Source organism: Mustelus asterias, chromosome 10 (assembly GCF_964213995.1).
Source record: "Mustelus asterias chromosome 10, sMusAst1.hap1.1, whole genome shotgun sequence".
In the NCBI taxonomy this organism is placed as follows: Eukaryota; Metazoa; Chordata; class Chondrichthyes; order Carcharhiniformes; family Triakidae; genus Mustelus; species Mustelus asterias.
Window position 1 is genome coordinate 58,125,824 of NC_135810.1, and position 20,336 is coordinate 58,146,159.

Consider the following 20,336-nt stretch of genomic DNA (forward strand, 5'->3'; position numbering starts at 1 on the left):
TGGAGGTAGCTTCTGTTTTATATGGGCAGCTGCCTCCTGAAACACACGTGCAAATCGTGATGTGGGCCCATTCTTAACCCTACAAAAATGGGAGGCGTTGTGTTCAGGGACAGAACCTCCGAGTTTTAGTCTCTTTCTCCATTTTCACAAGAACTGAGAGATTCTCTGTCATTGCAAAAATCCAGGCCCTTTTTTTTTTTAAAAATACAGCACTTGCTTGAAGACCAAACTGGAAAAAAGGGATAAGTGGATAAAGATAAAGGGATAAAGATGAAGGTAATTAGGATTTTATATGCAGGTTAGTTACAAAGTGGGAACAACAATTCACAATTGATAAGGAGCACCCTCTCGGCTATATATTCAAATGTAAAAACATTTAAGGTGCTTAAATAATGAACAATAGTATTCTATTTCAATTTGGATACCAGGGGTAAGGTTAAGTTTATGGAACCCATCACTGCTATCAGTTAATGGCATATTTACAATAGAGCTGTAAATGTTTGCATACCTAAATTGCTCTTCTCACCAATACAGTATTCAACCAACAGCCAACTATACGAAATTCTGGACATTTGTACTGCACTGCAAATGATGCACATTTAGGGATTTATCATTCACTGTTAACAGTTCTCCCAGTCCAGATGGGATGTAGACTAATTTGCTGTGGAAAGTAAGGATGGGGATAGCAGAAACTCTGACAGCAATCTTTCAAGCTCACCAGCTCATTGGAGGATGAGGCTACGCACTAATATTGCACACAACTCAGATGAGGACTTCTATGGAGAAAGTACAGAAAGAGGCTGGTGGACCTGTGTAATGAAATACTTGGAGACTTGGCAGCCCTGCCAGAAAGCTTGTCAAGGGACATGGAAGTGTCTACCACCAACTTGGTATAGGGCTTAGCGCAGAGCTTGCCATTTTTTTCCATCTTGGAATTGGTGACCAACTCCATGACAGTACTTGTGGACCCGATACAAATGTGCCCGATTTTACCATTGCGTTCCGTCCATTGGGCATGAGGCGAGTAGCGTGATCAACGCCTGCCTTCGTGCCGGTTCCCCCTTTACCAAGGCCCGAAAATGGCCGCAATCGGGACTGCGCCCGAAACAGGCATGACAGCCATTTAAATGCATTTAAATGGAGGGGAAGAGGGTCCGCTGCCACTCTGCCTGAGATCGGTGGGAGGTGGGGGGGGTCCACTGCCACTCTGCCTGTGATCACTGGGGGCGAAGAGGGGTCCGCTGCCTCTCTGCCTGAGATCACTGTGGAGGGAAAGGGGGCTCCATTGCCACTCTGCCTGAGATCTTTGGAGAGGAAGGGGGGTTCGCCGCCACTCTGCCTGAGATCAGTGGAGAGGAAGGGGGGTTCGCTGCCACTCTGCCTGAGATCCAAGGGGTTAAGGGGGGGAGGGGCCCCGCAATCAGTCTGGGTGGTGGGTGGGTGGGGAGGAATAAGAGGATCAGTAATGTCTGTGGGGGTGGGCCAATGTCTGTGGGGGCCAGGGGGAGACATTATCCGGCCCAGTAGGGATGTGGCAGGGGAGCAGCATTCTATCATTTTTTTTTCTGTGCATGCGCAGTTGGAGGCGCCGATCGGAGCTGCAAGATTTCAGGCGTGTTAAGCCCCACCCACAGGCTTCTGCAGCACGATTCGGAGCCCTTGATTTTTTTTTAGGCAGTGTGCGCATGGGGGCACCTGAGAATAGGTCAAAAAGTCGGATCTGAAACACTCCCAGTTTCAAGTCCGCCCAGCATTTCGGATCAAAATGGTAAAATAGGACCCTACATCTGATGGCCATTGTCATTGCTTTCACTTTAGCAGATACAATCGAACATCAGGGTGTTGCCGTGAAAGTTCAGACTAAGATCGTGAACTCTGAAGCTTGCTGTGAACACAAGTGCAGCTTACTGCCATGCAGACTCAGATTGCTACCACAGTGACTGCAGATATCAGTGCTCGAAGGGACTGAAAGGGTCTCACAGCAGTTCAGCAATTTTTCCTCCAATAGCTTACTAGGATTGCGGAGATGCTGCCTCAGGGGAAGGAAGCATAATCCTGCTGTCCTCTTTCAGGAGAGCAACATTTCTCCTGCCACCACTGCCCCTCCACTTGTGGCATTGCTGTTGCCAGCCAACCTATGCTGCTTCCACCTATGTTTAGGTGTTGCAGTCCAAAGCCAGACCTTCTAGGCCAGATCAACTTGAGGACATCCTGAAAGGGGATCTACAGTTTCTTCTATTGGAATTCAGCATTCTTTCAACAGCCATGTTGTTTTCCTGCTGTGGTAGCATTGTATAGGAATACTAGCAAGAGCACCTGTAATACTGACTCAAAGAGAATATCCAAGGGTAACTTGTTGATTTTTATATGAGATATTGGACAGTTGTTTGATTTAGTTGGTTTGGAATTGTTGCTTTCTGGTGGCTTTTAATTTCAAAATTGTGGCCAAGAGGATGGCATAGTGGTCAGAGAAGGAGCGAAGGCAAGACTTTGTAGAATGAAATTTGTTGTTGTGTTTAGTCGAATATGGTCAGCCCATCAATAAGGGGAACGCCTCCTCCTATCAGGAAAACAGAAGTAGCTTTAAGTGATCTATATTTGTATTGTTAAATATTAGAAATAAGGTATACTTTTAAGTGGGTTTAATTTAGTGTTTCTGTGTAAGGAAGGGTAAACCTGTAGTTAGTTAGTCAAAGGTGTTTAACATGTTATAAGTAGGGGAATAGGTTTCAGTTCAAACTGTGTTCCTATTGTGCTGAGAGAGTTTAAGGCGTGAAAAGTAAACATGAAGTTGGGATAAGTAAAAAGTTGTTGCTTAGTAACCAGGGGCACCTTTATGGTAGTAAGGTTGTTGAAATAGCGATTTTAACTGAATTCACAGCAGTTGCTTATAGGGAGCCAGAGAGGGAACACCTCTCTCAGCTTTGCTAGAAGAAAAGCCACACACATAGGGGGGAATTTTACCATTTTGAGTCTAAGCGCCAGATCTGGGCGTCAAATAGATCCGCGCCTGGAATCCTCTTTGCAGTGCGCCCATATGCGTTTTGCCGGCTCCGGCCCGATTCCCGCTGTGTCCAGGGCTTAGCACTGGTGGACTGATTGGAGCTCTGAACTGCGCATGTGCAATTCGAAAAAAATCTGACAGAGCGCCCGGGTGCGAAAGAAAAAGCAGAAAACGGAGAGAACAGCTCTCTGACATTCATCCTCTGGTGGGTGGGTGGGTGGGGGGGGGGGGGGGGGGGGGGGGGTGGAGGGGGTGCGACATATCATCCTCTGGTCGGGGGCGGGGGGGGGGGGTTCCGCTGCCTGTCTGTGGCCGATCCCTCCTGGCACCATTACTGGTACACTACCAGCCACAGATTACTCTTCCCTGCAGGTGCGAGAGAGCGGGGGAGATGGCTGTGGCTGGTAGTGTACCAGTGCCGGACCCACGCTCGAATCAGGTGTCGGTAAAGCCCTGATCTGCTCGGAATCGGGTGCAGATCACGGTATAGGCCCGACGCCCAACTTTACCGCGATTTCGCACCCAAAAATGGGAGTGAAGTTTTGGTAAAATCAGGCCCATAGACTTTGATTTTGCTAAAACTAAATCTCCCCATTTCTTTTGCAGTATTTAATTTGGCAGAGTAAAAACCAAGATTATGAATCATATAATTGACCAGGCTTGTAAACACAGCAATAAAATGGTGTCTAACACATTACTTGGACCGGTTCTCATTTAGGGCAATGAAGTATTTTCAAGCTGTCCTTAATATGATAAACAATATATCTCACAGCAATCATAGCACCTAATGCGTTGGGTTAAAACAATCCCAAAGCTAAATTGGTCAGTAACATTGTGAGAATTATGCATGAACTCTAATAAGTATGCTTTTTTCATTTTTATTTAATATTTATAATGAATTCTGACACTCATTATTACAAAGAATTTCAATGCTGAGGTATTTGAACACATTTGATCTTAGACACTCATTTGCATCATTAAGTATTTATACGTCAGGTATACAAGTCTCAACCATTAAAAAGATCGTTTTAATCTTCCAACTTGCTTGAACTCCAATCCCAAAAAATATGCATAATCATAGAATCATAGAAACCCTTCAGTGCAGAAAGAGGCCATCTGGCCCATCGAGTCTGCACCGACCACAATCCCACCCAGGCCCTACCCCCTGGTACACATTTACACATTATCGCTAATCCCTCTAACCTACGCATCTCAGGACACTAAGGGGCAATTTTAGCATAGCCAATCAACCTAACCCACACATCTTTGGACTGTGGGAGGAAACCAGAGCACCCAGAGGAAACACACGCAGACACGAGGAGAATGTGCAAACTCCACACAGACAGTGACCCAAGCCGGGAATCGAACCCAGGTCCCTGGAGCTGTGAAGCAGCATTGCTAACCACTGTGCTACTGTGCCGCCCCTTGTAAATCCTTGTAAATGTTTCTCCTCATATACTAATTGACTTCATGGCCTGAGTAAGATTGATAATTTGTGTTGAATTATGAAAAACTCAGTGTTGTGGACATTTACACACACCTTCCTGCCCAACACTCCACCCAGGTAGTATGGGGGCGAGACTGCCCAAATGTATTTAATTTATAATTGATTGACCAGCCAAGTGAAAAGACATTTATCTCATAAATCTAAACTGCAATTGAACCAAGAACGTAGAGGTGAACAGGTACGGTGATACAGTGGTTAGCACTGCTGCCTCACAGTGCCAGAGACCCAGGTTCAATTCTGGCCTCGGGTGCCTATCTGTGTGGAGTTTGCACGTTCTCCTTGTGTCTGCGTGGATTTCCTCTGGGTTTTCCAGTTTCCTCCCACAGTCCAAAGATGTGCGGGTTAGGTTGATTGGCCATGCTAAGTTGCCCTTGAGTGTTAGGTGGACTAGCTAGGATAAATAGGTGGGGTTATGGGGATAGGACCTGGGTGGGATTGCGGTCAGTACAGATTCGATGGGCTGAATGGACTCATTCTGGCACTGTAGGGATTCTACGATTCTTCTTGATAGTGTCCTACTAGAACACCAATAGTTATAAGACTTATTGATTGTTTGAAATCATAACGAAATGCAAAAATTAGCAATAAGAACAGCTTTTGTGCACTTACGTTTTTCCTGTACATAGAGATATCCTTCCATTGTCCATTGGCCGGGTGGTTTGTAATCCTGAGGGGCTGATTTCATTCTCTGCATCAATCTTTCCACCTCCTGCCTGGTACTTTCAAAATTGTTTCTGGTCTTAAGATAAAATAAAATCATTGTAATAGCTTTCATACCTTAGCAATCAAAAGCATGATGGAATTTATTAAATATGGAAGGTTAACAGTGCAAATCACACAGCAATTTTTGGAAGGTACATATGCACAATTAAACACAAGAATCTAAAAAATTATCCCAAAGATGTGTTGCTCCTCTGTAAGCTAGGATAAAGTGCCTCCCATCTCCAGGATTTCTATTTAAACATTAACAGCATAAAGGTTCAGAATCTTCAGACTGAACTCACAAGAGAATTTAAATCAAATCATTCCTGTCTAAGTACCTTTTTTACATTATAATTACTATCAAACCACCTCTCTGGCATTGAAAATTAACTTCAACAAGTGTGGAATCTCAGTCCTTTAGTGCCATTTGGCCCATCAAGTCCAGGCCTGCTATCAGGAGAACAAACTTGTCAGTCCCATTCTGTCCCTGAATCACTGCTAATTTATTTCCTTCAAATGCCCATCCAATTTCCCTTTGAAATTATTGATCGACTCTGTTTCCACCATCCTGGTGGGCAGTGAGTTCTAGGACATTACCATTTGCTGCTTAAAAACATCTTCCCTTACATCCCCCTGCAAGTCTTGTCCAAAATCTTAGATCTGTATCCCTAATGCTTCTACAATAAGCTAAGGAAACTTTTTTTTTGGCTACTGATCAAAACATCCCTACCAAATCTCCCTCCAATCTCCTACGATCCAAGGTAAACAGCTTCAGCTTTTTCAATCTAATCTTGTAGCTAAAATTTTTCATAAATAAACTTTCATAGTTTAATGTATTAGTTACAAGTAGGCTTACATTAACACTGCAATGAAGTTACTGTGAAAATCCCCTATACTGGTAACTTCTCTCACCCTCTCAAGGTCCCTCACATCTTTTCTAAAATGTGGTGATCAGAACTGAGTGCAATACTCTTGTGGCCTAATAGCACTATGCATGAAACCCAAGATCCCATTTGCTTTGCTAACTATTCTCTCAATATGTCCTGTCAACTTCAAAGATTTATGCACATGCACTTCCAGGTCCCCTGTCCTTGTGCATTCTTTAGAGCTTCACCATTACGTCTGTAATTGCCTCTCCCTATCACCTCTCCCAAAATGCATCACTTTGAACTCTTTTCAATTCCATCTGCAACTTGATTGCCCATTCTGCTAGTCTATCAACGTCCTGCTGCAGTTCATTCCTGGTATCCTTGGTTTTTGGCACTCCTTCAAGAATAGTATCATAGGCAAATTCTGAAATTTTACTTTATATTCCACGACTCAAGTATCAGGAATTTTATGGCACCAACTACGGATCATAATTGTAGTAAAAACCCAAATACACATATTTCTTTGATTTCATTACTATTAGTTGTGTGTGAGCTATTTGCTAATCTGCAAGCAAAATTCATTATAATATAATTTAAAGAAAAACAAGAAAAAAAATGGGGGACATGGACAAGTTGAGCCAAATGGCCTGTTTCATGCTGTAAATCTCTATGATTCTATGACTCTAAGTGGATCAAATTAGGCTGCAGGTTTAAGGATACGGATAATCAAAATAGTGAGAAAATATGGCCCTGTTCTGCTGCAACCACAAAAGCATCAACTGTGTAGTCCAGCAAGTCATAATTGAATAATATTGGTTCCAATGTTGTGTTCCACATTTTTGGTAAATGACCATTGGAGATTAAGGAGAAATTTCAAACAGTTTATTTACCTTTAAAGTTTACCTTGAAAGGTAATTTTTTAAGGAGGGTGAACAAAGGTGATCGAAATGCGCAAATCACCTATCGGGTGGCATTCTTCCATTCTGCCCGCAGTGGGTTTGGTGGCAGACGGGAGTAGAGAATCCAGCGGAAGCCAAATGGTTGGAAATCCGCTGGTGTGAAATCACAGTGCAATTCTCCCAATAGCAGGTTAATAGTGGATCGCTCTCCCCGCTGACTGGTGGCATAAATGCCATTAGCATCTCATGAATGCCCATTAAAACAACTGGCTGCCAGTATCCCATCAGGCCTTTCAATCTTTCATCACCCCAGTGGGAAATTATGTCATTCTAAAGCCCAAATCAAAAGAGACATGCACAAATTGGTCCTCAGTTCAGAAGAGACTTTGAGGTGAGAGCGACAAAGCCATTCTGCCATAGTACTGTAGTACCATAGCTGCTCCTGATGCACTGGACTACTTTTCAGGGCAGACTAGTTCCTGCCCTCCATTTGCATGCCGAGCTGGTCCTCACGGACAACACAGTGTGCTGGACCCATTGACCCTCCTGTGTAACCGAATTGGACCAGTATTGCATTTGGGGTTAGGGAGTACAGGGGTCGCCTTCCCTCTTGTGCCACAGATCAGTGTACATCTGGACAGCACTGTGCTGCAGGGCTCATGCAGCCAGGACAACAAAGATCCAAAGTTTGATCAGGGTGGTTTGATGAAGACAAGGAGGGAAATTGGAAGAAGAACTGTGCAAGGCATCGGGGAGGGGGAAAGAAGGGCAAGGGTGCACAATGGCATACAGAGGGGCAAGGAGGTGGATGAAGAAGATGAACAATGGAAGGCAGAAGGAGGGAAACTGGACCCTGACAAGGCTGCATGAAAAACTCAAACAAGGGGGTCAAAGCAATACCACATTTTTTACTAGAAGGGGATGCACAAAGAACCTAGATGCAGAGCATCGGGGATCCAAGTGGAGCATGCATACCTCAAAGGTGATTGTCTTCAGGGATGATGGGGAAGAGTGGTTGAATCGAGAACAGACTTTTTGAGCCTTTTTCCTTTGGGTTGCTGACATTCTATTAAGTGAAGACAGATGGACAGTCTGGAGTGATGTATGTGGGCTGGACTGGTATTTAAATATGGCGTCAGGACCTTCAAACCCCTCAGCTGACAATGGGTGGAATCAGCTGCCAGGAGGTTTGGAGGGGATCTCACCTGTGTATAATTAGAGGCTCCAACTGCAGAATTTCAAATGCTATCCCAAAACCCTGCTTAAACAGAATACTTCCATATGTTATAGATAAGATTAAATTATACAACATTGTCAGATGTGAAGTGCCCCATGTAAACCAAAAGGATTCTGCCATCCTGGCCAGTGGAAAAGGGGCTGCCAGAGCCACCTGTCACTGCACTTGGTCTCAAAAACAGAGAATTCTGTCCATGGCATGAGAGCGCTGAACAAACTCATTCCATTCTTTATTTTTATACCATACTTAGGCAATTTCTCTGCTAAATTGTTCCAAATGAGGTCCAGAGATATAAAGAAACAATTCAAATCTTTGAACAAATATTCTAAGCACATCATAGGACTTACTGTTCTAAGACTTTCAAAGCACCAATACGAACTCCAGAGCTATTTTAAAAAGACCCAAATATTTTGATTTGAAATAATAGTTTATTAATCCAAATAAGGCATATTCGTATAAATCAGTCATGTCCAATGTAAAATTCAGAAAAGTGTACAATTTTTCTTTCACATCTGTTGTGAATTGCTGAATACTGAATTGCTGAATAGTTACTTTGGTCGGGATTTTCTGACCCCGCCCGCAGTGGCATGTTTTTCAGTGGCGTTGGCGGCTTGTCATTGGCCGCTGTTGGGATCTTCCAGCCCTGCCAAAGTCAATGGCTATTTGCGTTACTTGCCGGCCACACCACCAGGGAACCTGCCGTGAGGGGTCACATTCAGTGGGACCAGAAGATACTGCCGGCAGGATTTTCCGGCCTCTGTATCCATTTTATAAAAACTCCTCCAGGAAGCAACAAAAAAATTATAGACCCTTTCACTTATAAATTGCCCACAATGGGATGGTGCAGTTTGATGCTGGACCTTCCATGTCCACACCTGCTTGAGGTCATCCTCCAAGGCCAACCTGCAGTCTCCACCATTAATAGTCCATCAGCCATGCTGCAGCCACTGGGGTATCACTTTGGAGGAGCATGAAAACCAACAAAGGAACATGGCAGACTGCTTCATTTGAAATATTTATTAAGCTTAAGGAAATAAGGCTAAAATTGTTCCTCAAACTAAACATGTTTTAATTTAACTAAACGATTACACAGCAAATCAGGTCTTTGACTTAAACTTTTGTTTCTCCATCACAGCCTTTCTTACAATTTTCTATTTTATTGATAGTACCACACTCAGTTCTCCAGTAAATTTTCTCTCTTGTTCCTTCCAAGTTCCAAATATACCATCCTATACAATCTTCTTCCTCTTTACATCCTGTGAGAGTGTGAGAATTGAAACAGTGCATATTTCCTTAAATCTTTTCATTGTTTCCCAGGAACTTGAATATTGCAGAATTCCTTGCTTTCCAAGTTATTCTTTCCTGTTGAACTCTTCAGGCTTTAAAACCAAGCTTGGCATCACTAATTCCTATTTCCTGATTTGTCCCCTTTTAAAATCATGGTATTATCCTGCACTACTGATCTAAACAATTCACCATGTTTTGTAATAGAACATATCTTACATTTTGCAGGTTGTACTGTAGCTGCTGTTTGTAAGGTGCAAACTCCTGTGCAAGCTCATAACCTTCATGGTAGAATGTGAATAACCCTTGAAGAAATGCAAGCAGCTGTGGAAAAATAAGCAGATTTGCACAGAACAATTAATAAAAATCTGTTAACAAATTGTAAAAGATAAGATTTACCCCATCATGCGCCCTCCTGACGCTTCTGGGAGAATTTATATTTGAAATTATGTTTACTTATCCATTGGATCAAAGCTAATTATAAGTATCATTATCAGGATTAATAGACAACATTTTCACATTTGCATAGGAAATTAGAGTATCCAACTTGTCAATGTCATTCAATTATTTCAAATCTATCCCAAAAACCTCCTTAAACAGAAAACTTCCACATATGATATACAAGATTAATTATACAAATTTTTAAGATACAAGGTGCTCCACATAAATCAAATACTTTGACACCGATGGAGTTTGTAATGCAGCATGTTATGTGTTATGCTCAAATTCAAATTAAGCCATTCAATAACAAGCAAAAATATTAACTTAAATGATGTATGTCACTTGCAAAGTTAATTGTGCTCATGGTGAAAGAACAAACTTTCATCAAACATCTTTCATGATCTTTAGGTATCCTAAAAACCCTGACAACCAAAAAGGTATTTTTAAAGCCAGATCTGTAGGGGAAGCCAGCAACCAACCTGCACATAATGAGGTTCCACAAACAGCAATGAATGAGTGACCAGCTTTGGCAGTATTAAAGATTAGATGTTGGAATGGACTCAGAACTCCCAAAATCTTCTCCATTCTAAACATTCACCACCCTGCTTGTTTTGTTGTTAAATCTAAACTCTCTGAAAGTTCCCTTTTGGGATTGGAGACGATGACAAATATTTTTCTATTCCCTTAAAGATCTTAGCATCTCTCTGGATCCTCATTTCTCCAAAGCAAACAATCGTTGTCTCCTCAATCCTTCCTCATAGTTCAGTTATCGTAAACTAGGTGTCAGCTTGATTGCTCTTTTATCTGCATTGCTCCTATTGCTCAAATTTTGTCACAAAATGACACACAGATGTGATCATAAGTGTGTCTTGTACAGATCCATCGCTACTCCAATGATTTGTACTCTGATACTCAATAATCTCAATATCCATTTAGCTTCAGGCAGTCACAAACTGTGCTGTTAAATTTCAGTGAGCTATCCACCAGATTCTTGTCAGTTGCATCCTTTGGTCTAGAGTTATTTATTTTATAATTCCCAGTTTATTTCCTTGACAAAGCCTCATTACTTTCCATATGTCTGTCTTAAATTTAATTTGCCACTTTTTAGCCCAATTTAAGCAAATCTCATGTTAATTGGTTTGCCGGTTCTGAATTGTTTGAAATCTGCCCCCACGAACATTTGATACCATTTGCAAATTTAGACAGTTCTGTTTCTATCCTCAACCACACATCATTTATAGACATTGTGATCCTTGTGACACACTCCAGAGACTCCTGCAATTTAGATCCAGCTCCACTCACAGGAAGTAACCTGTCACAAGTGTACTTTTGCATTTGGTATGTAGTCTATTTCAGGTTTCATATTTCTAGTCAACTTGGGCAAAAGGAAAGACATAATTGGCTTGGATTTATATATGGTGGCATCTTATCATATCCTCAGGATCTCCCAAAGCACTTCATATTCAAAACAATATTCTGGAAGTGCAATCACAACAAGCTGCCACAAACAGTACATTAAAGAAAAATAATTCAATCTAGGTAATCAATTCTTGATGATATTCATTCAAGCTGGAATAATGCCCTATTTTGACTCTGCTCTGGGTTATTTGGTGATATATGATTAGTCAAAAATGGCTTTATTTAAACAGTTTATCTGATAATTCATGAGTGGTGCATAATACACAAGTCCCATTGACTGACGGCGGCAGATGGTATCAAATAGTACTGACCATACTCAATCAGTCCACACTTGCAAAACTCAGAACATGACTGGTGGAACCTTGCAGTCCCTCCAGCAGCAGGAATTGTGGTGGCTGGGGAACCAGGCTCAGCTGAATACTACTCTCAATGTTCAAAAGCCTAATAAGACAGCATTGCTCCACGACTAATGGGTTGCATTCCAGTGAGAATCTATCAAAGATTGGAACTGGCATTGATTGATTTTGTGCGATAAAGATAAAATACTACGGAATCTGAAACAAAAACAGAAAATGCTGCAAACTCGAAGCAGGTCTGACAGCATCTATGGAGAGAGAATGGAGCTAATGTTTCATCAGAGTTGATTTTATACGACTGGCCATCTGTTGCTGTCAGAGATAGGGATAGAAGGAAGGTGAACTCCTCCAAGGCTGGTTGATGGTAGCAAACTCTTAACTCCAAGAATCCTACCTCCCTGGTAAGTAGTCATGGTTGACAAGGGCTCATGCGATAAGTCTTTTCATCTTGCCAAGACAATGGTCTCCCTATTGATTCCGAAGAGTAATGAAGATTAGCTGAATAGTGTCTGAGTACATGGCTATCATCATCCCAGTCAATGTGCAATATACAATCACGTATGTACAGGAAGAACATCCGTCTCTGGTCCTCCAGGATGTCCTTCACAAGGAAGGGTTAGGGTGGGGATGCCATCTCAAGACAGAGACCTGACAAAATGCTTAGCACTGGCCTGCCAGGTTGGCACAATGCCAGGAGGAATAACAGTGTGAGCAGCAAGAGACAGTGAGGACTCAAGAAGGTCAAGATGTTAGCAAACAGGATCCACTGCAATCATTAGTCCAGTAAGAAGTCTCACAACACCAGGTTAAAGTCCAACAGGTTTATTTGGTAGCAAATACCATAAGCTTTCGGAGTAATGCTCCTTCGTCAGATGGAGTGGTCTCTGTTCTCAAACAGGGCACAGACACAGAAATCAAATTACAGAATACTGATTAGAATGCAAATCTCTACAGCCAGCCAGGTCTTAAATGTACAGACAATGTGGGTGGAGGGAGCATTCAACACAGGTTAAAGAGATGTGTATTGTCTCCAGACAGTATAGCTTGTGAAATTGTGCAAGTCCAGGAGGCAAGCTGTGGGGGTTACTGATAATGTGACATAAATCCAACATCCCGGTTTAGACCGTCCTCATGTGTGCGGAACTTGGCTATCAGTTTCTGCTCAGTGACTCTGCGCTGTCGTGTGTCGTGAAGGCCGCCTTGGAGAACGCTTACCTGAAGATCCAAGGCTGAATGCCCGTGACTGCTGAAGTGCTCCCCCACAGGAAGAGAACAGTCTTGCCTGGTGATTGTCGAGCGGTGTTCATTCATCCGTTGTCGTAGCGTCTGCATGGTTTCCCCAATGTACCATGCCTCGGGACATCCTTTCTTGCAGCGTATCAGGTAGACAACGTTGGCCGAGTTGCAAGAGTAGGTACCGTGTACCTGGTAGATGGTGTTCTCACGTGAGATGATGGCATCCATGTTGATGATCCGGCACGTCTTGCAGAGGTTGCTGTGGCAGGGTTGTGTGGTGTCGTGGAGCATTGCTCCAAAAGCTGATGGTATTTGCTACCAAATAAACCTGTTGGACTTTAACCTGGTGTTGTGAGACTTCTTACTGTGCTTACCCCAGTCCAACGCCGGCATCTCCACATCATCATTAGTCCAAACAGAGATGTATCACAGGAGTTGTTCTTATCTAAAAATGAATAAGAGGCAATGCAGGAAGCACCTTTATTTACCTTAAGGCATGGTTTCTCACATCTGCCAGCTTCTCTAAAATGGATTGCAGCCGCAAGAACTTGGAGAGCTTTTCAAGCCATGGCATTGAAGGTCACCACTGCCTTGAATTTTTTTGCAGTGGATTTTTCAGGGGTCCACTGAGGACCGAGCAGCATCTCTCCTTTTCACTGACACATAAGTGTATCCAGAAAGTGACAGGTGCCTTATTCAGGGGAGCTCATAAATTTGTCCAATTCTGCTTGGACCCTGAAAGTAAGACTGCAAGAGCACTGGAATTTATTGCAATCTCAGGTTTCCTGCAAATGCAGGACACAATTGACTGCACACATGGCCTTGAGAGCTCCTTGTCAATATGTTGTTACATTCATCAATAGAAAAGGATTCTACTCTTTGTACATACAGCTCATTTGTGATCACAGAAAGCAAATCCTGCATGTGTGTGCTTGTTACCCAGGGAGTGTTCGGAATGAGTTAACAGACCTTCCAACTAAGTCCTAATTTGATGTCAATTATTCAGTAGAAGTCACTGATATATAAAGGGACCATGTGTGGCATTATTTGTTGGTGGAGAATTTAAATGGAGTTGGATCAAAGAAATAAAGGTTTTTTGTGAAGGAGCAGAACTCCTTTACTCTACAGCAACCGAGAGGCTCAAACAGGGAGTGCTCTAATATGTCTACATTTTGAGTCACTCGCAAGTGTGCAGGTTTTTGAAGGACCTCAAAAATTGCAGAGCTGGCTCTTCAGGGACAAGAGATACCCCCAGATATGGCTGATGATGCCAACTCAATGACCGCAGAGTGCTGCTGAGGAGAACTACAATGATGCACATTAAGTCCCTAATTGAGCGGACAATGGGTCTCCTAAATATAAATTCAGATGTTTGGATTGTTCAGTGGGGCACTCTAAAACTCAGCACACTGTGTCAGGAACCATGTTGTAGGATGTGCCTTGCAGAACCCATGATAAACCTGAAGCATTCGCAACAATCTTCAGCTATAAATGCCAAGTGGATGATTCATCTTGGCATCCTACAAAGATTGCCAGCATCACTGCTGTCAATCTTCAGCTAACTCAATTCACTCCATGTGATATCAAGAAATGGCTGAAGGCACAGAATATTGCAAAGTCTATGGACCCTGACAATATTCTGGCAATAGTACTGAAGGCTTGTGTTCCAGAACTTGTTGCACTCCTCGCCATTCCAGTACAGCTATTGGCATCTACCCAGCAATGTGGAAACACAAGTTTAAAAATCACATAAGCTGCTATGAGGAAAAAAAACTTGGTCTTTATAAACGTCTTCACAGATAAACACCAAGGTCTTTAGTCTGAGAGAATTCATTAAATCAGGCATCTGGAACTGGAAGAAGGGCTTGATACCCACAGAAACATACACAAACTGAGACATCAATGATAACTTGTAACAGTGATGAATCAGTTCAGCTAACATGATTAAGTCTTCACATTGATTGGATATTATAATTAAGCAAGCATGAGGTAATTGTGATTGGTTTTAATATCTGTACCTTATGAATGATGTGACCTTAATCAATAACTGAGAGTGGATAGAGAACTCCTATACCTTGATTGGTATAAGTCAATTACTTGGAATTGAATTTGAAACTATAACTGCCCTGTGTATTTCAGAATTCAACTCTGGCAAGTTATGGGCACTGACCAGTGGCTTTCCAGGGTCTTCACTATGACTTGCATTAAAATAGCTGGTTAAGAGAACTCCGTGATTTGGTCTGGTTACTTGAAGGGTAAAGTTGTGATCAATTAAAAGGCTGAACATCTAAGCCCGCAACGTTGCCCAGGTATGCCCTGAACACAAAAAGCAGGACAAATCCAACCTCGTCAATTATCGCCCCATCAATCTACCTTTGGTCATCAGTAAAGTGATTGGAGGGGCTATCAACAGTGCTTACTCAGCAATAAGCTGCTAATAAATGCTCAGTTTGGGTTCTGCCCGGGTCACTCAGCTCCTGAGTTACAGCATTGTTTCAAACATGGATAAACGAGCTGAACGCTAGAGGTGACATCAAGGCAGCAGTTGACTGAGTATGGCATTAAGGAGCACTAGCAAAACTGGAATCAATGGGAATCAGGGGGAAAACCCACCTCTGGTTGGAGTCATACCTGGCACAATGGAGGACAGTTGTGATGGTTGGAGGTTAATCATCTCAGTTCCAGCACATTACAGAAGTTCGCCAGGGTAGTGTCCTTGGCCCAACCAACTTCAACTGCTGCATCAATGACCTCCCTTCCATCATAAGGTCAAAAGTGGGGATGTTCACTGATGACTGCACAATATTCAGCATCATTCACAACTCTTCAGATACTGAAACAGTCCATGTCCAAATGCAGCAAGACCTGGACAATATCCACGCTTGGACTTACAACAAGTAACAATTGTGCCACACAATGCCAGGCAATGACCAACAAGTGACAATTCATCCATCTCTCCTTGACATTCAATGACATTACCATTACTCTGAAACCCCCACTATTTGTGGGGGGGGGGGGGGGGGGGGGGGGGCGTTACGATTGACCAGAAACTGAACTGGGCTAGCCGTATAAATACTGTGAGTACCAGAGCAGGTCAAAGGCTCAGAATCCTGTGGTTGCGTAACTTGCCTCCTGATTCCCCAAAGCCTGTCTACCAATGACAAGACATAAAACAGGATTGTAATGGATTACTCTCCACTTGCCTTGATGAGTGCAGCTCCAACAACATTCAAGAAGCGTGACACCTCCAGGCCAAAGCAGCTTGCTTAAATGCTACCCTTTCCACAAACATTCAATACCTCCACCACCAATGGAAAGTGGCAGCCACATGCTGCAAGATGTACCGCAGAAAATTAACAAGGTTTCGTAGGCAGCACCTTCCAAACCCTCGACCACCACCATTTAGAAGGACAAGAGCAGCAGATATCTGGGAACACCACCACCTGGAGGTTTCCTTCCAAGTCACTCACCATCCTGACTTGGAAATATATTGCTATTCATTCACTGGGTCAAAGTCTGGAATTCCTTCTCTAACAGCACTTTGGATGTACCTACACCTCTGGGATCGCAGCAGTTCAAGTAGGTGGTTCAAATAGGGAGCTCACCATCACCAGCTTTTTAAAAGCAACTAGAGATGGGCAATAAATGCTGGCCTCATCAGCAACACCCACATCTTCTAAATGAATAAAAACCTATAATGTGGGTGGTGTTTTGCCCGAGGTATATATTGAGGAGTGAGGTGTCTCCTCCAACAAGGATGTAGCTGATGAGGACTACGATATCACTGATCCACAAGCAGAGTCTATAACAGGAGTACGATGTGGCAGACATGCCCATAATAAGCTGATAGCTACCAGATTCCAGCGAGAGTAAGCTGCTAACACTTTTGTTGAACTTATTATTTTTATATCCTTTGTGGTCTGGAAGGCCCCATCACCTTTTTGGTTACAGACATTATGTTTCATCAATATTCCTTGATGTTCCAGAGCTGAATCAAAGAACACTACTTAGCTTGCAGTTGGTTTGATCCTTTTGATCCTTATCATGCACAAACCTATGCAAAAATGCAGAGCCCTAACACTAAATGGCCGCATTAAAACCTGCACAGCCCTCCCTTCTTCAAGGTAGGACATATGTTATGGTTCAGGTCAGAAATTCCAAAGGGTTTTATGGAGCCCGCCTGTGTTGTACCTTGAATTTGGTTGGGATAAGCATGATAGGTCTCACTTTGGGTATGATTCCAATGACCACTGGGGAGCTTTTATCAAACAAGGTTTAATTAAGAATGTAGTTAACATATATATAGTAAGAAAATTAGCAAGAACTTTTATCAATTACAAACAAACAAAACAGCCACAATAATGTAGAACCCTCAATGAATATAGTGGCTTGAATTTGACTGGATTTCAAAATCGTTAGCGATTTCAGCACGCATGCTGCCCCCTTCCTGGATGCTTTGCATCTCTCTGGCGTAGCATCACGCTGGGTGTGAATTACTACTGCTCTATAAAAACGTGGTTCAGGTGCAGCAATAGCAAAGGAGAGCTAGGAGGTGAGTACCACTGAGCACCAAACCCAGGGTGCAGTGGGGGGAGGTCTTAGCCTCTGCAATGCGGTGGGATAGGTGGGGGCCTGCATGAGTGCAAGAGTTGGGTGGGGCTCGAGGCGGTTTGGGTGTCCTCAGGTCAGGGGTCACCGCTGGCATGGGGACTCATGTTGTGCGCATTCCCAATGCCTGCTGGATGACCCCTGAGGGATTAATATTAGGTCAAATCCCAACCCCACTGATGTCACTCTGATTGTCCTGCCATCTGTCTACTGGTCAGGCTCAGTGGTTTATTGCTGACATTCTACCCAGGCTCCAGTAACAGTTACAAGCACCAGGTCTGGCAGCTGTTGGCCCAATTACAGCAGCGCTGCAGATGTTAACACGGCTCCTCACACAGCGTGGATTCTGCAATGCTCGCCTTAATAGTCACCCATCGCATGAAAGTCACGAAAGTGCATCTCCACCATTGGCCTGAACTTCAAGCCATTCCTGGAAACCAGTGCACCAGACGTCCAGGTTGGTGCATGCAGGTCTATGCTTCTATACTTCAACTAACTTGCTTGAGATTTTTAAATAAGGTAACGGAGAGAGTAGGCGAGGGTAATGCTGTTGATGCGGTGTACACTGACTTCCAAATCACATTTGATAAAGTGCTACATAACATGTTTATGAACAAAGTTAGAACTTATGAAATAAAGGGAACACTAACAACATGGAAATGAAATTGGCTGAGTTACAGAAAATAAAGAATGATGGTGGATGACGGTTTTTGAATTGCAGGATAGTTTACTGTGGAGTTCCCTAGAGTACAAAGTTAGGAATCCTGCTCTTCCTCATATGTATGAATGACCCAGACCTTGGTATACAGGGCGCAATTTCAAACTTTATGGATGATACGAAAATTTGGAAGCATTGTGAACCACGTTGACAGTGTAGAACTTCAAAGGACATACTCAAGTTGGTGGGATGGGTGGATAGGTGACAGTGAAATTTAATTCAGAGCAATTTCAAGTGATTCATTTTGATAGGAAGAATGCAGTGAGACAATTGGAGGGATCTTCTGGTCCGTTTGTCCTGAGACCAGAAATTTCCACCCGAGGTCAACGGACCTTTCAATGATGCCATGGCGGGAAGAACATTTACTCCAATATAAACTAAAGGATACAATTCTAAAGGGGGTGCAGGAGCAGATGGATGTGGGTGTACATGTGCATAAGTCACTGAAGGTGGCAGCAGAAGTTCAGAGAGTGGTTAATAAAGTAGACGGTATCCTGGACTTTATCAATAGGGGTATAAATTACAGGTGCAAGATTATTATGTTAACCCTGTAAATAACACTGTTTCGGCATCAACTGGAATATTGCGTCCAGTTCTAGGCACCACTCTTTATGAAGGATGTGAAGGCATTAGAGAGCGTGCAGTATAGATTTATCAGAATGGCTCCAGGTGTGAGGAACTTCAATTATGGAGAAATTTCAATTGTTCTCTTTAGGGAAGAGAGGGTTGACAAGATATTTGAGAAAGGTATTCAAAATCATGAGGGGTCTGGGCAGAAGGGATAGTGAGTAACTGTTCCCAGTGGTGAAAGGACTGAGAAAAATAGGCAACACAGATTTACGTTAACTGGGAGGAGAAACAATGGCAACATTTAAGAATTTTTTTTCATTCAATGAGAGGTTAGGATTGGGAATGCATTGCATCAGTACGTGGTGGAAGCATCGTCAACTGAAGTTTTGAAAAGGGAATTGGATTAACTGAAAAGGGAACTGTTGTAGAACTGTGGTGAATTGCTGCTTCAGAGGACCAGCACAGATGCAACAGGCCAAATAGCCTCCTCATGATTCTATGACTTACAGGTTCAACAAACTCAAATTTCTTCTTTTCCTGAACTTCTTGGACTTTGAACACATACTCCAATGAAGCTTCATAAAAATTCTGTCTTTCCTTGTCAATTTGTGTGTCAGCCTGTAAACAGAAAAAAATTGTGTTTTGTTCAGAGTACCAATTCACTTTAGTTAAAACCTCAAAAAACTTAAGTTCATCAGAGTGAATGCTGGTGCAATGTAAATGGCTGAAAATATATCTTGGCATTTTCTCCATTATATCCAAATATAATTCCAGATTGACTTTTGCAAATACTATGTCATTCAGCATAATTTTAACATTTTCCTACTTTTTCAAAATCATGTATTCATTTGTGTTCATACAACAACTGAAACAAGTTGTTGAAGGCTATTTTACCCATTAACTATTTCTGCAGCATATCTGACTTGGCTTTTGTGTTCTCTGTTATATTCATCACAATAAGGGGCCTGACTTATCTTCCAGTTATCATCATAGGCCAACAATTCAGGTGTAAACCTATGTTTTCTTAGTTATTTCACAGTAATAACTGCTCAACCAACACAAATAGAATCAATTTTGGATTTTGGTGTGCATTATTTTAGAAATGTTTCACTTGTCTTAGAGACCAGATCAGAAACTCCAAGATATATTACAAAGTTAGCCTAGACCCCAAGTTTGGCATCAGGATGAGCATGAGATGTTTCGCTCCAAGTATGATTCAATTGACCCACTAGGAAACTTTTATTAAAACAAATTTTATTTAAGAACACAGTTAGAATATAACAAAAAAATTAACATAACTTTTACCAACTAAAATACTTAAATATGACAAAGTATAATTCTTAACAGCTAATCATCGCTATAGTTCCAATGTAGAATCATAGAATCCTACAGTGCAGAGGGAGGCCATTCGGCCCATCGAGTCTGTGCCGACCACAATCCCACCCAGGCACTATCCCATAATCCCATGCATTTACCACACACAGTC

General features: G+C 42.5%; 1 protein-coding gene across 1 annotated transcript in view; it reads right to left on the reverse strand.

Annotated features, from left to right (window-relative positions):
- Nucleotides 1–20,336, reverse strand: part of arhgap42a (Rho GTPase activating protein 42a) — a 330,330-nt gene that overhangs the window by 85,079 nt on the left and 224,915 nt on the right. The window contains exons 6-8 of the mRNA XM_078221767.1: nucleotides 19,358–19,468; nucleotides 9,722–9,826; nucleotides 5,121–5,250 (exon numbers count right to left, since the gene is read on the reverse strand). Of these exons, the coding sequence (XP_078077893.1) occupies nucleotides 5,121–5,250; nucleotides 9,722–9,826; nucleotides 19,358–19,468 (346 nt within the window). The remainder of the gene's footprint in view (nucleotides 1–5,120; nucleotides 5,251–9,721; nucleotides 9,827–19,357; nucleotides 19,469–20,336) is intronic.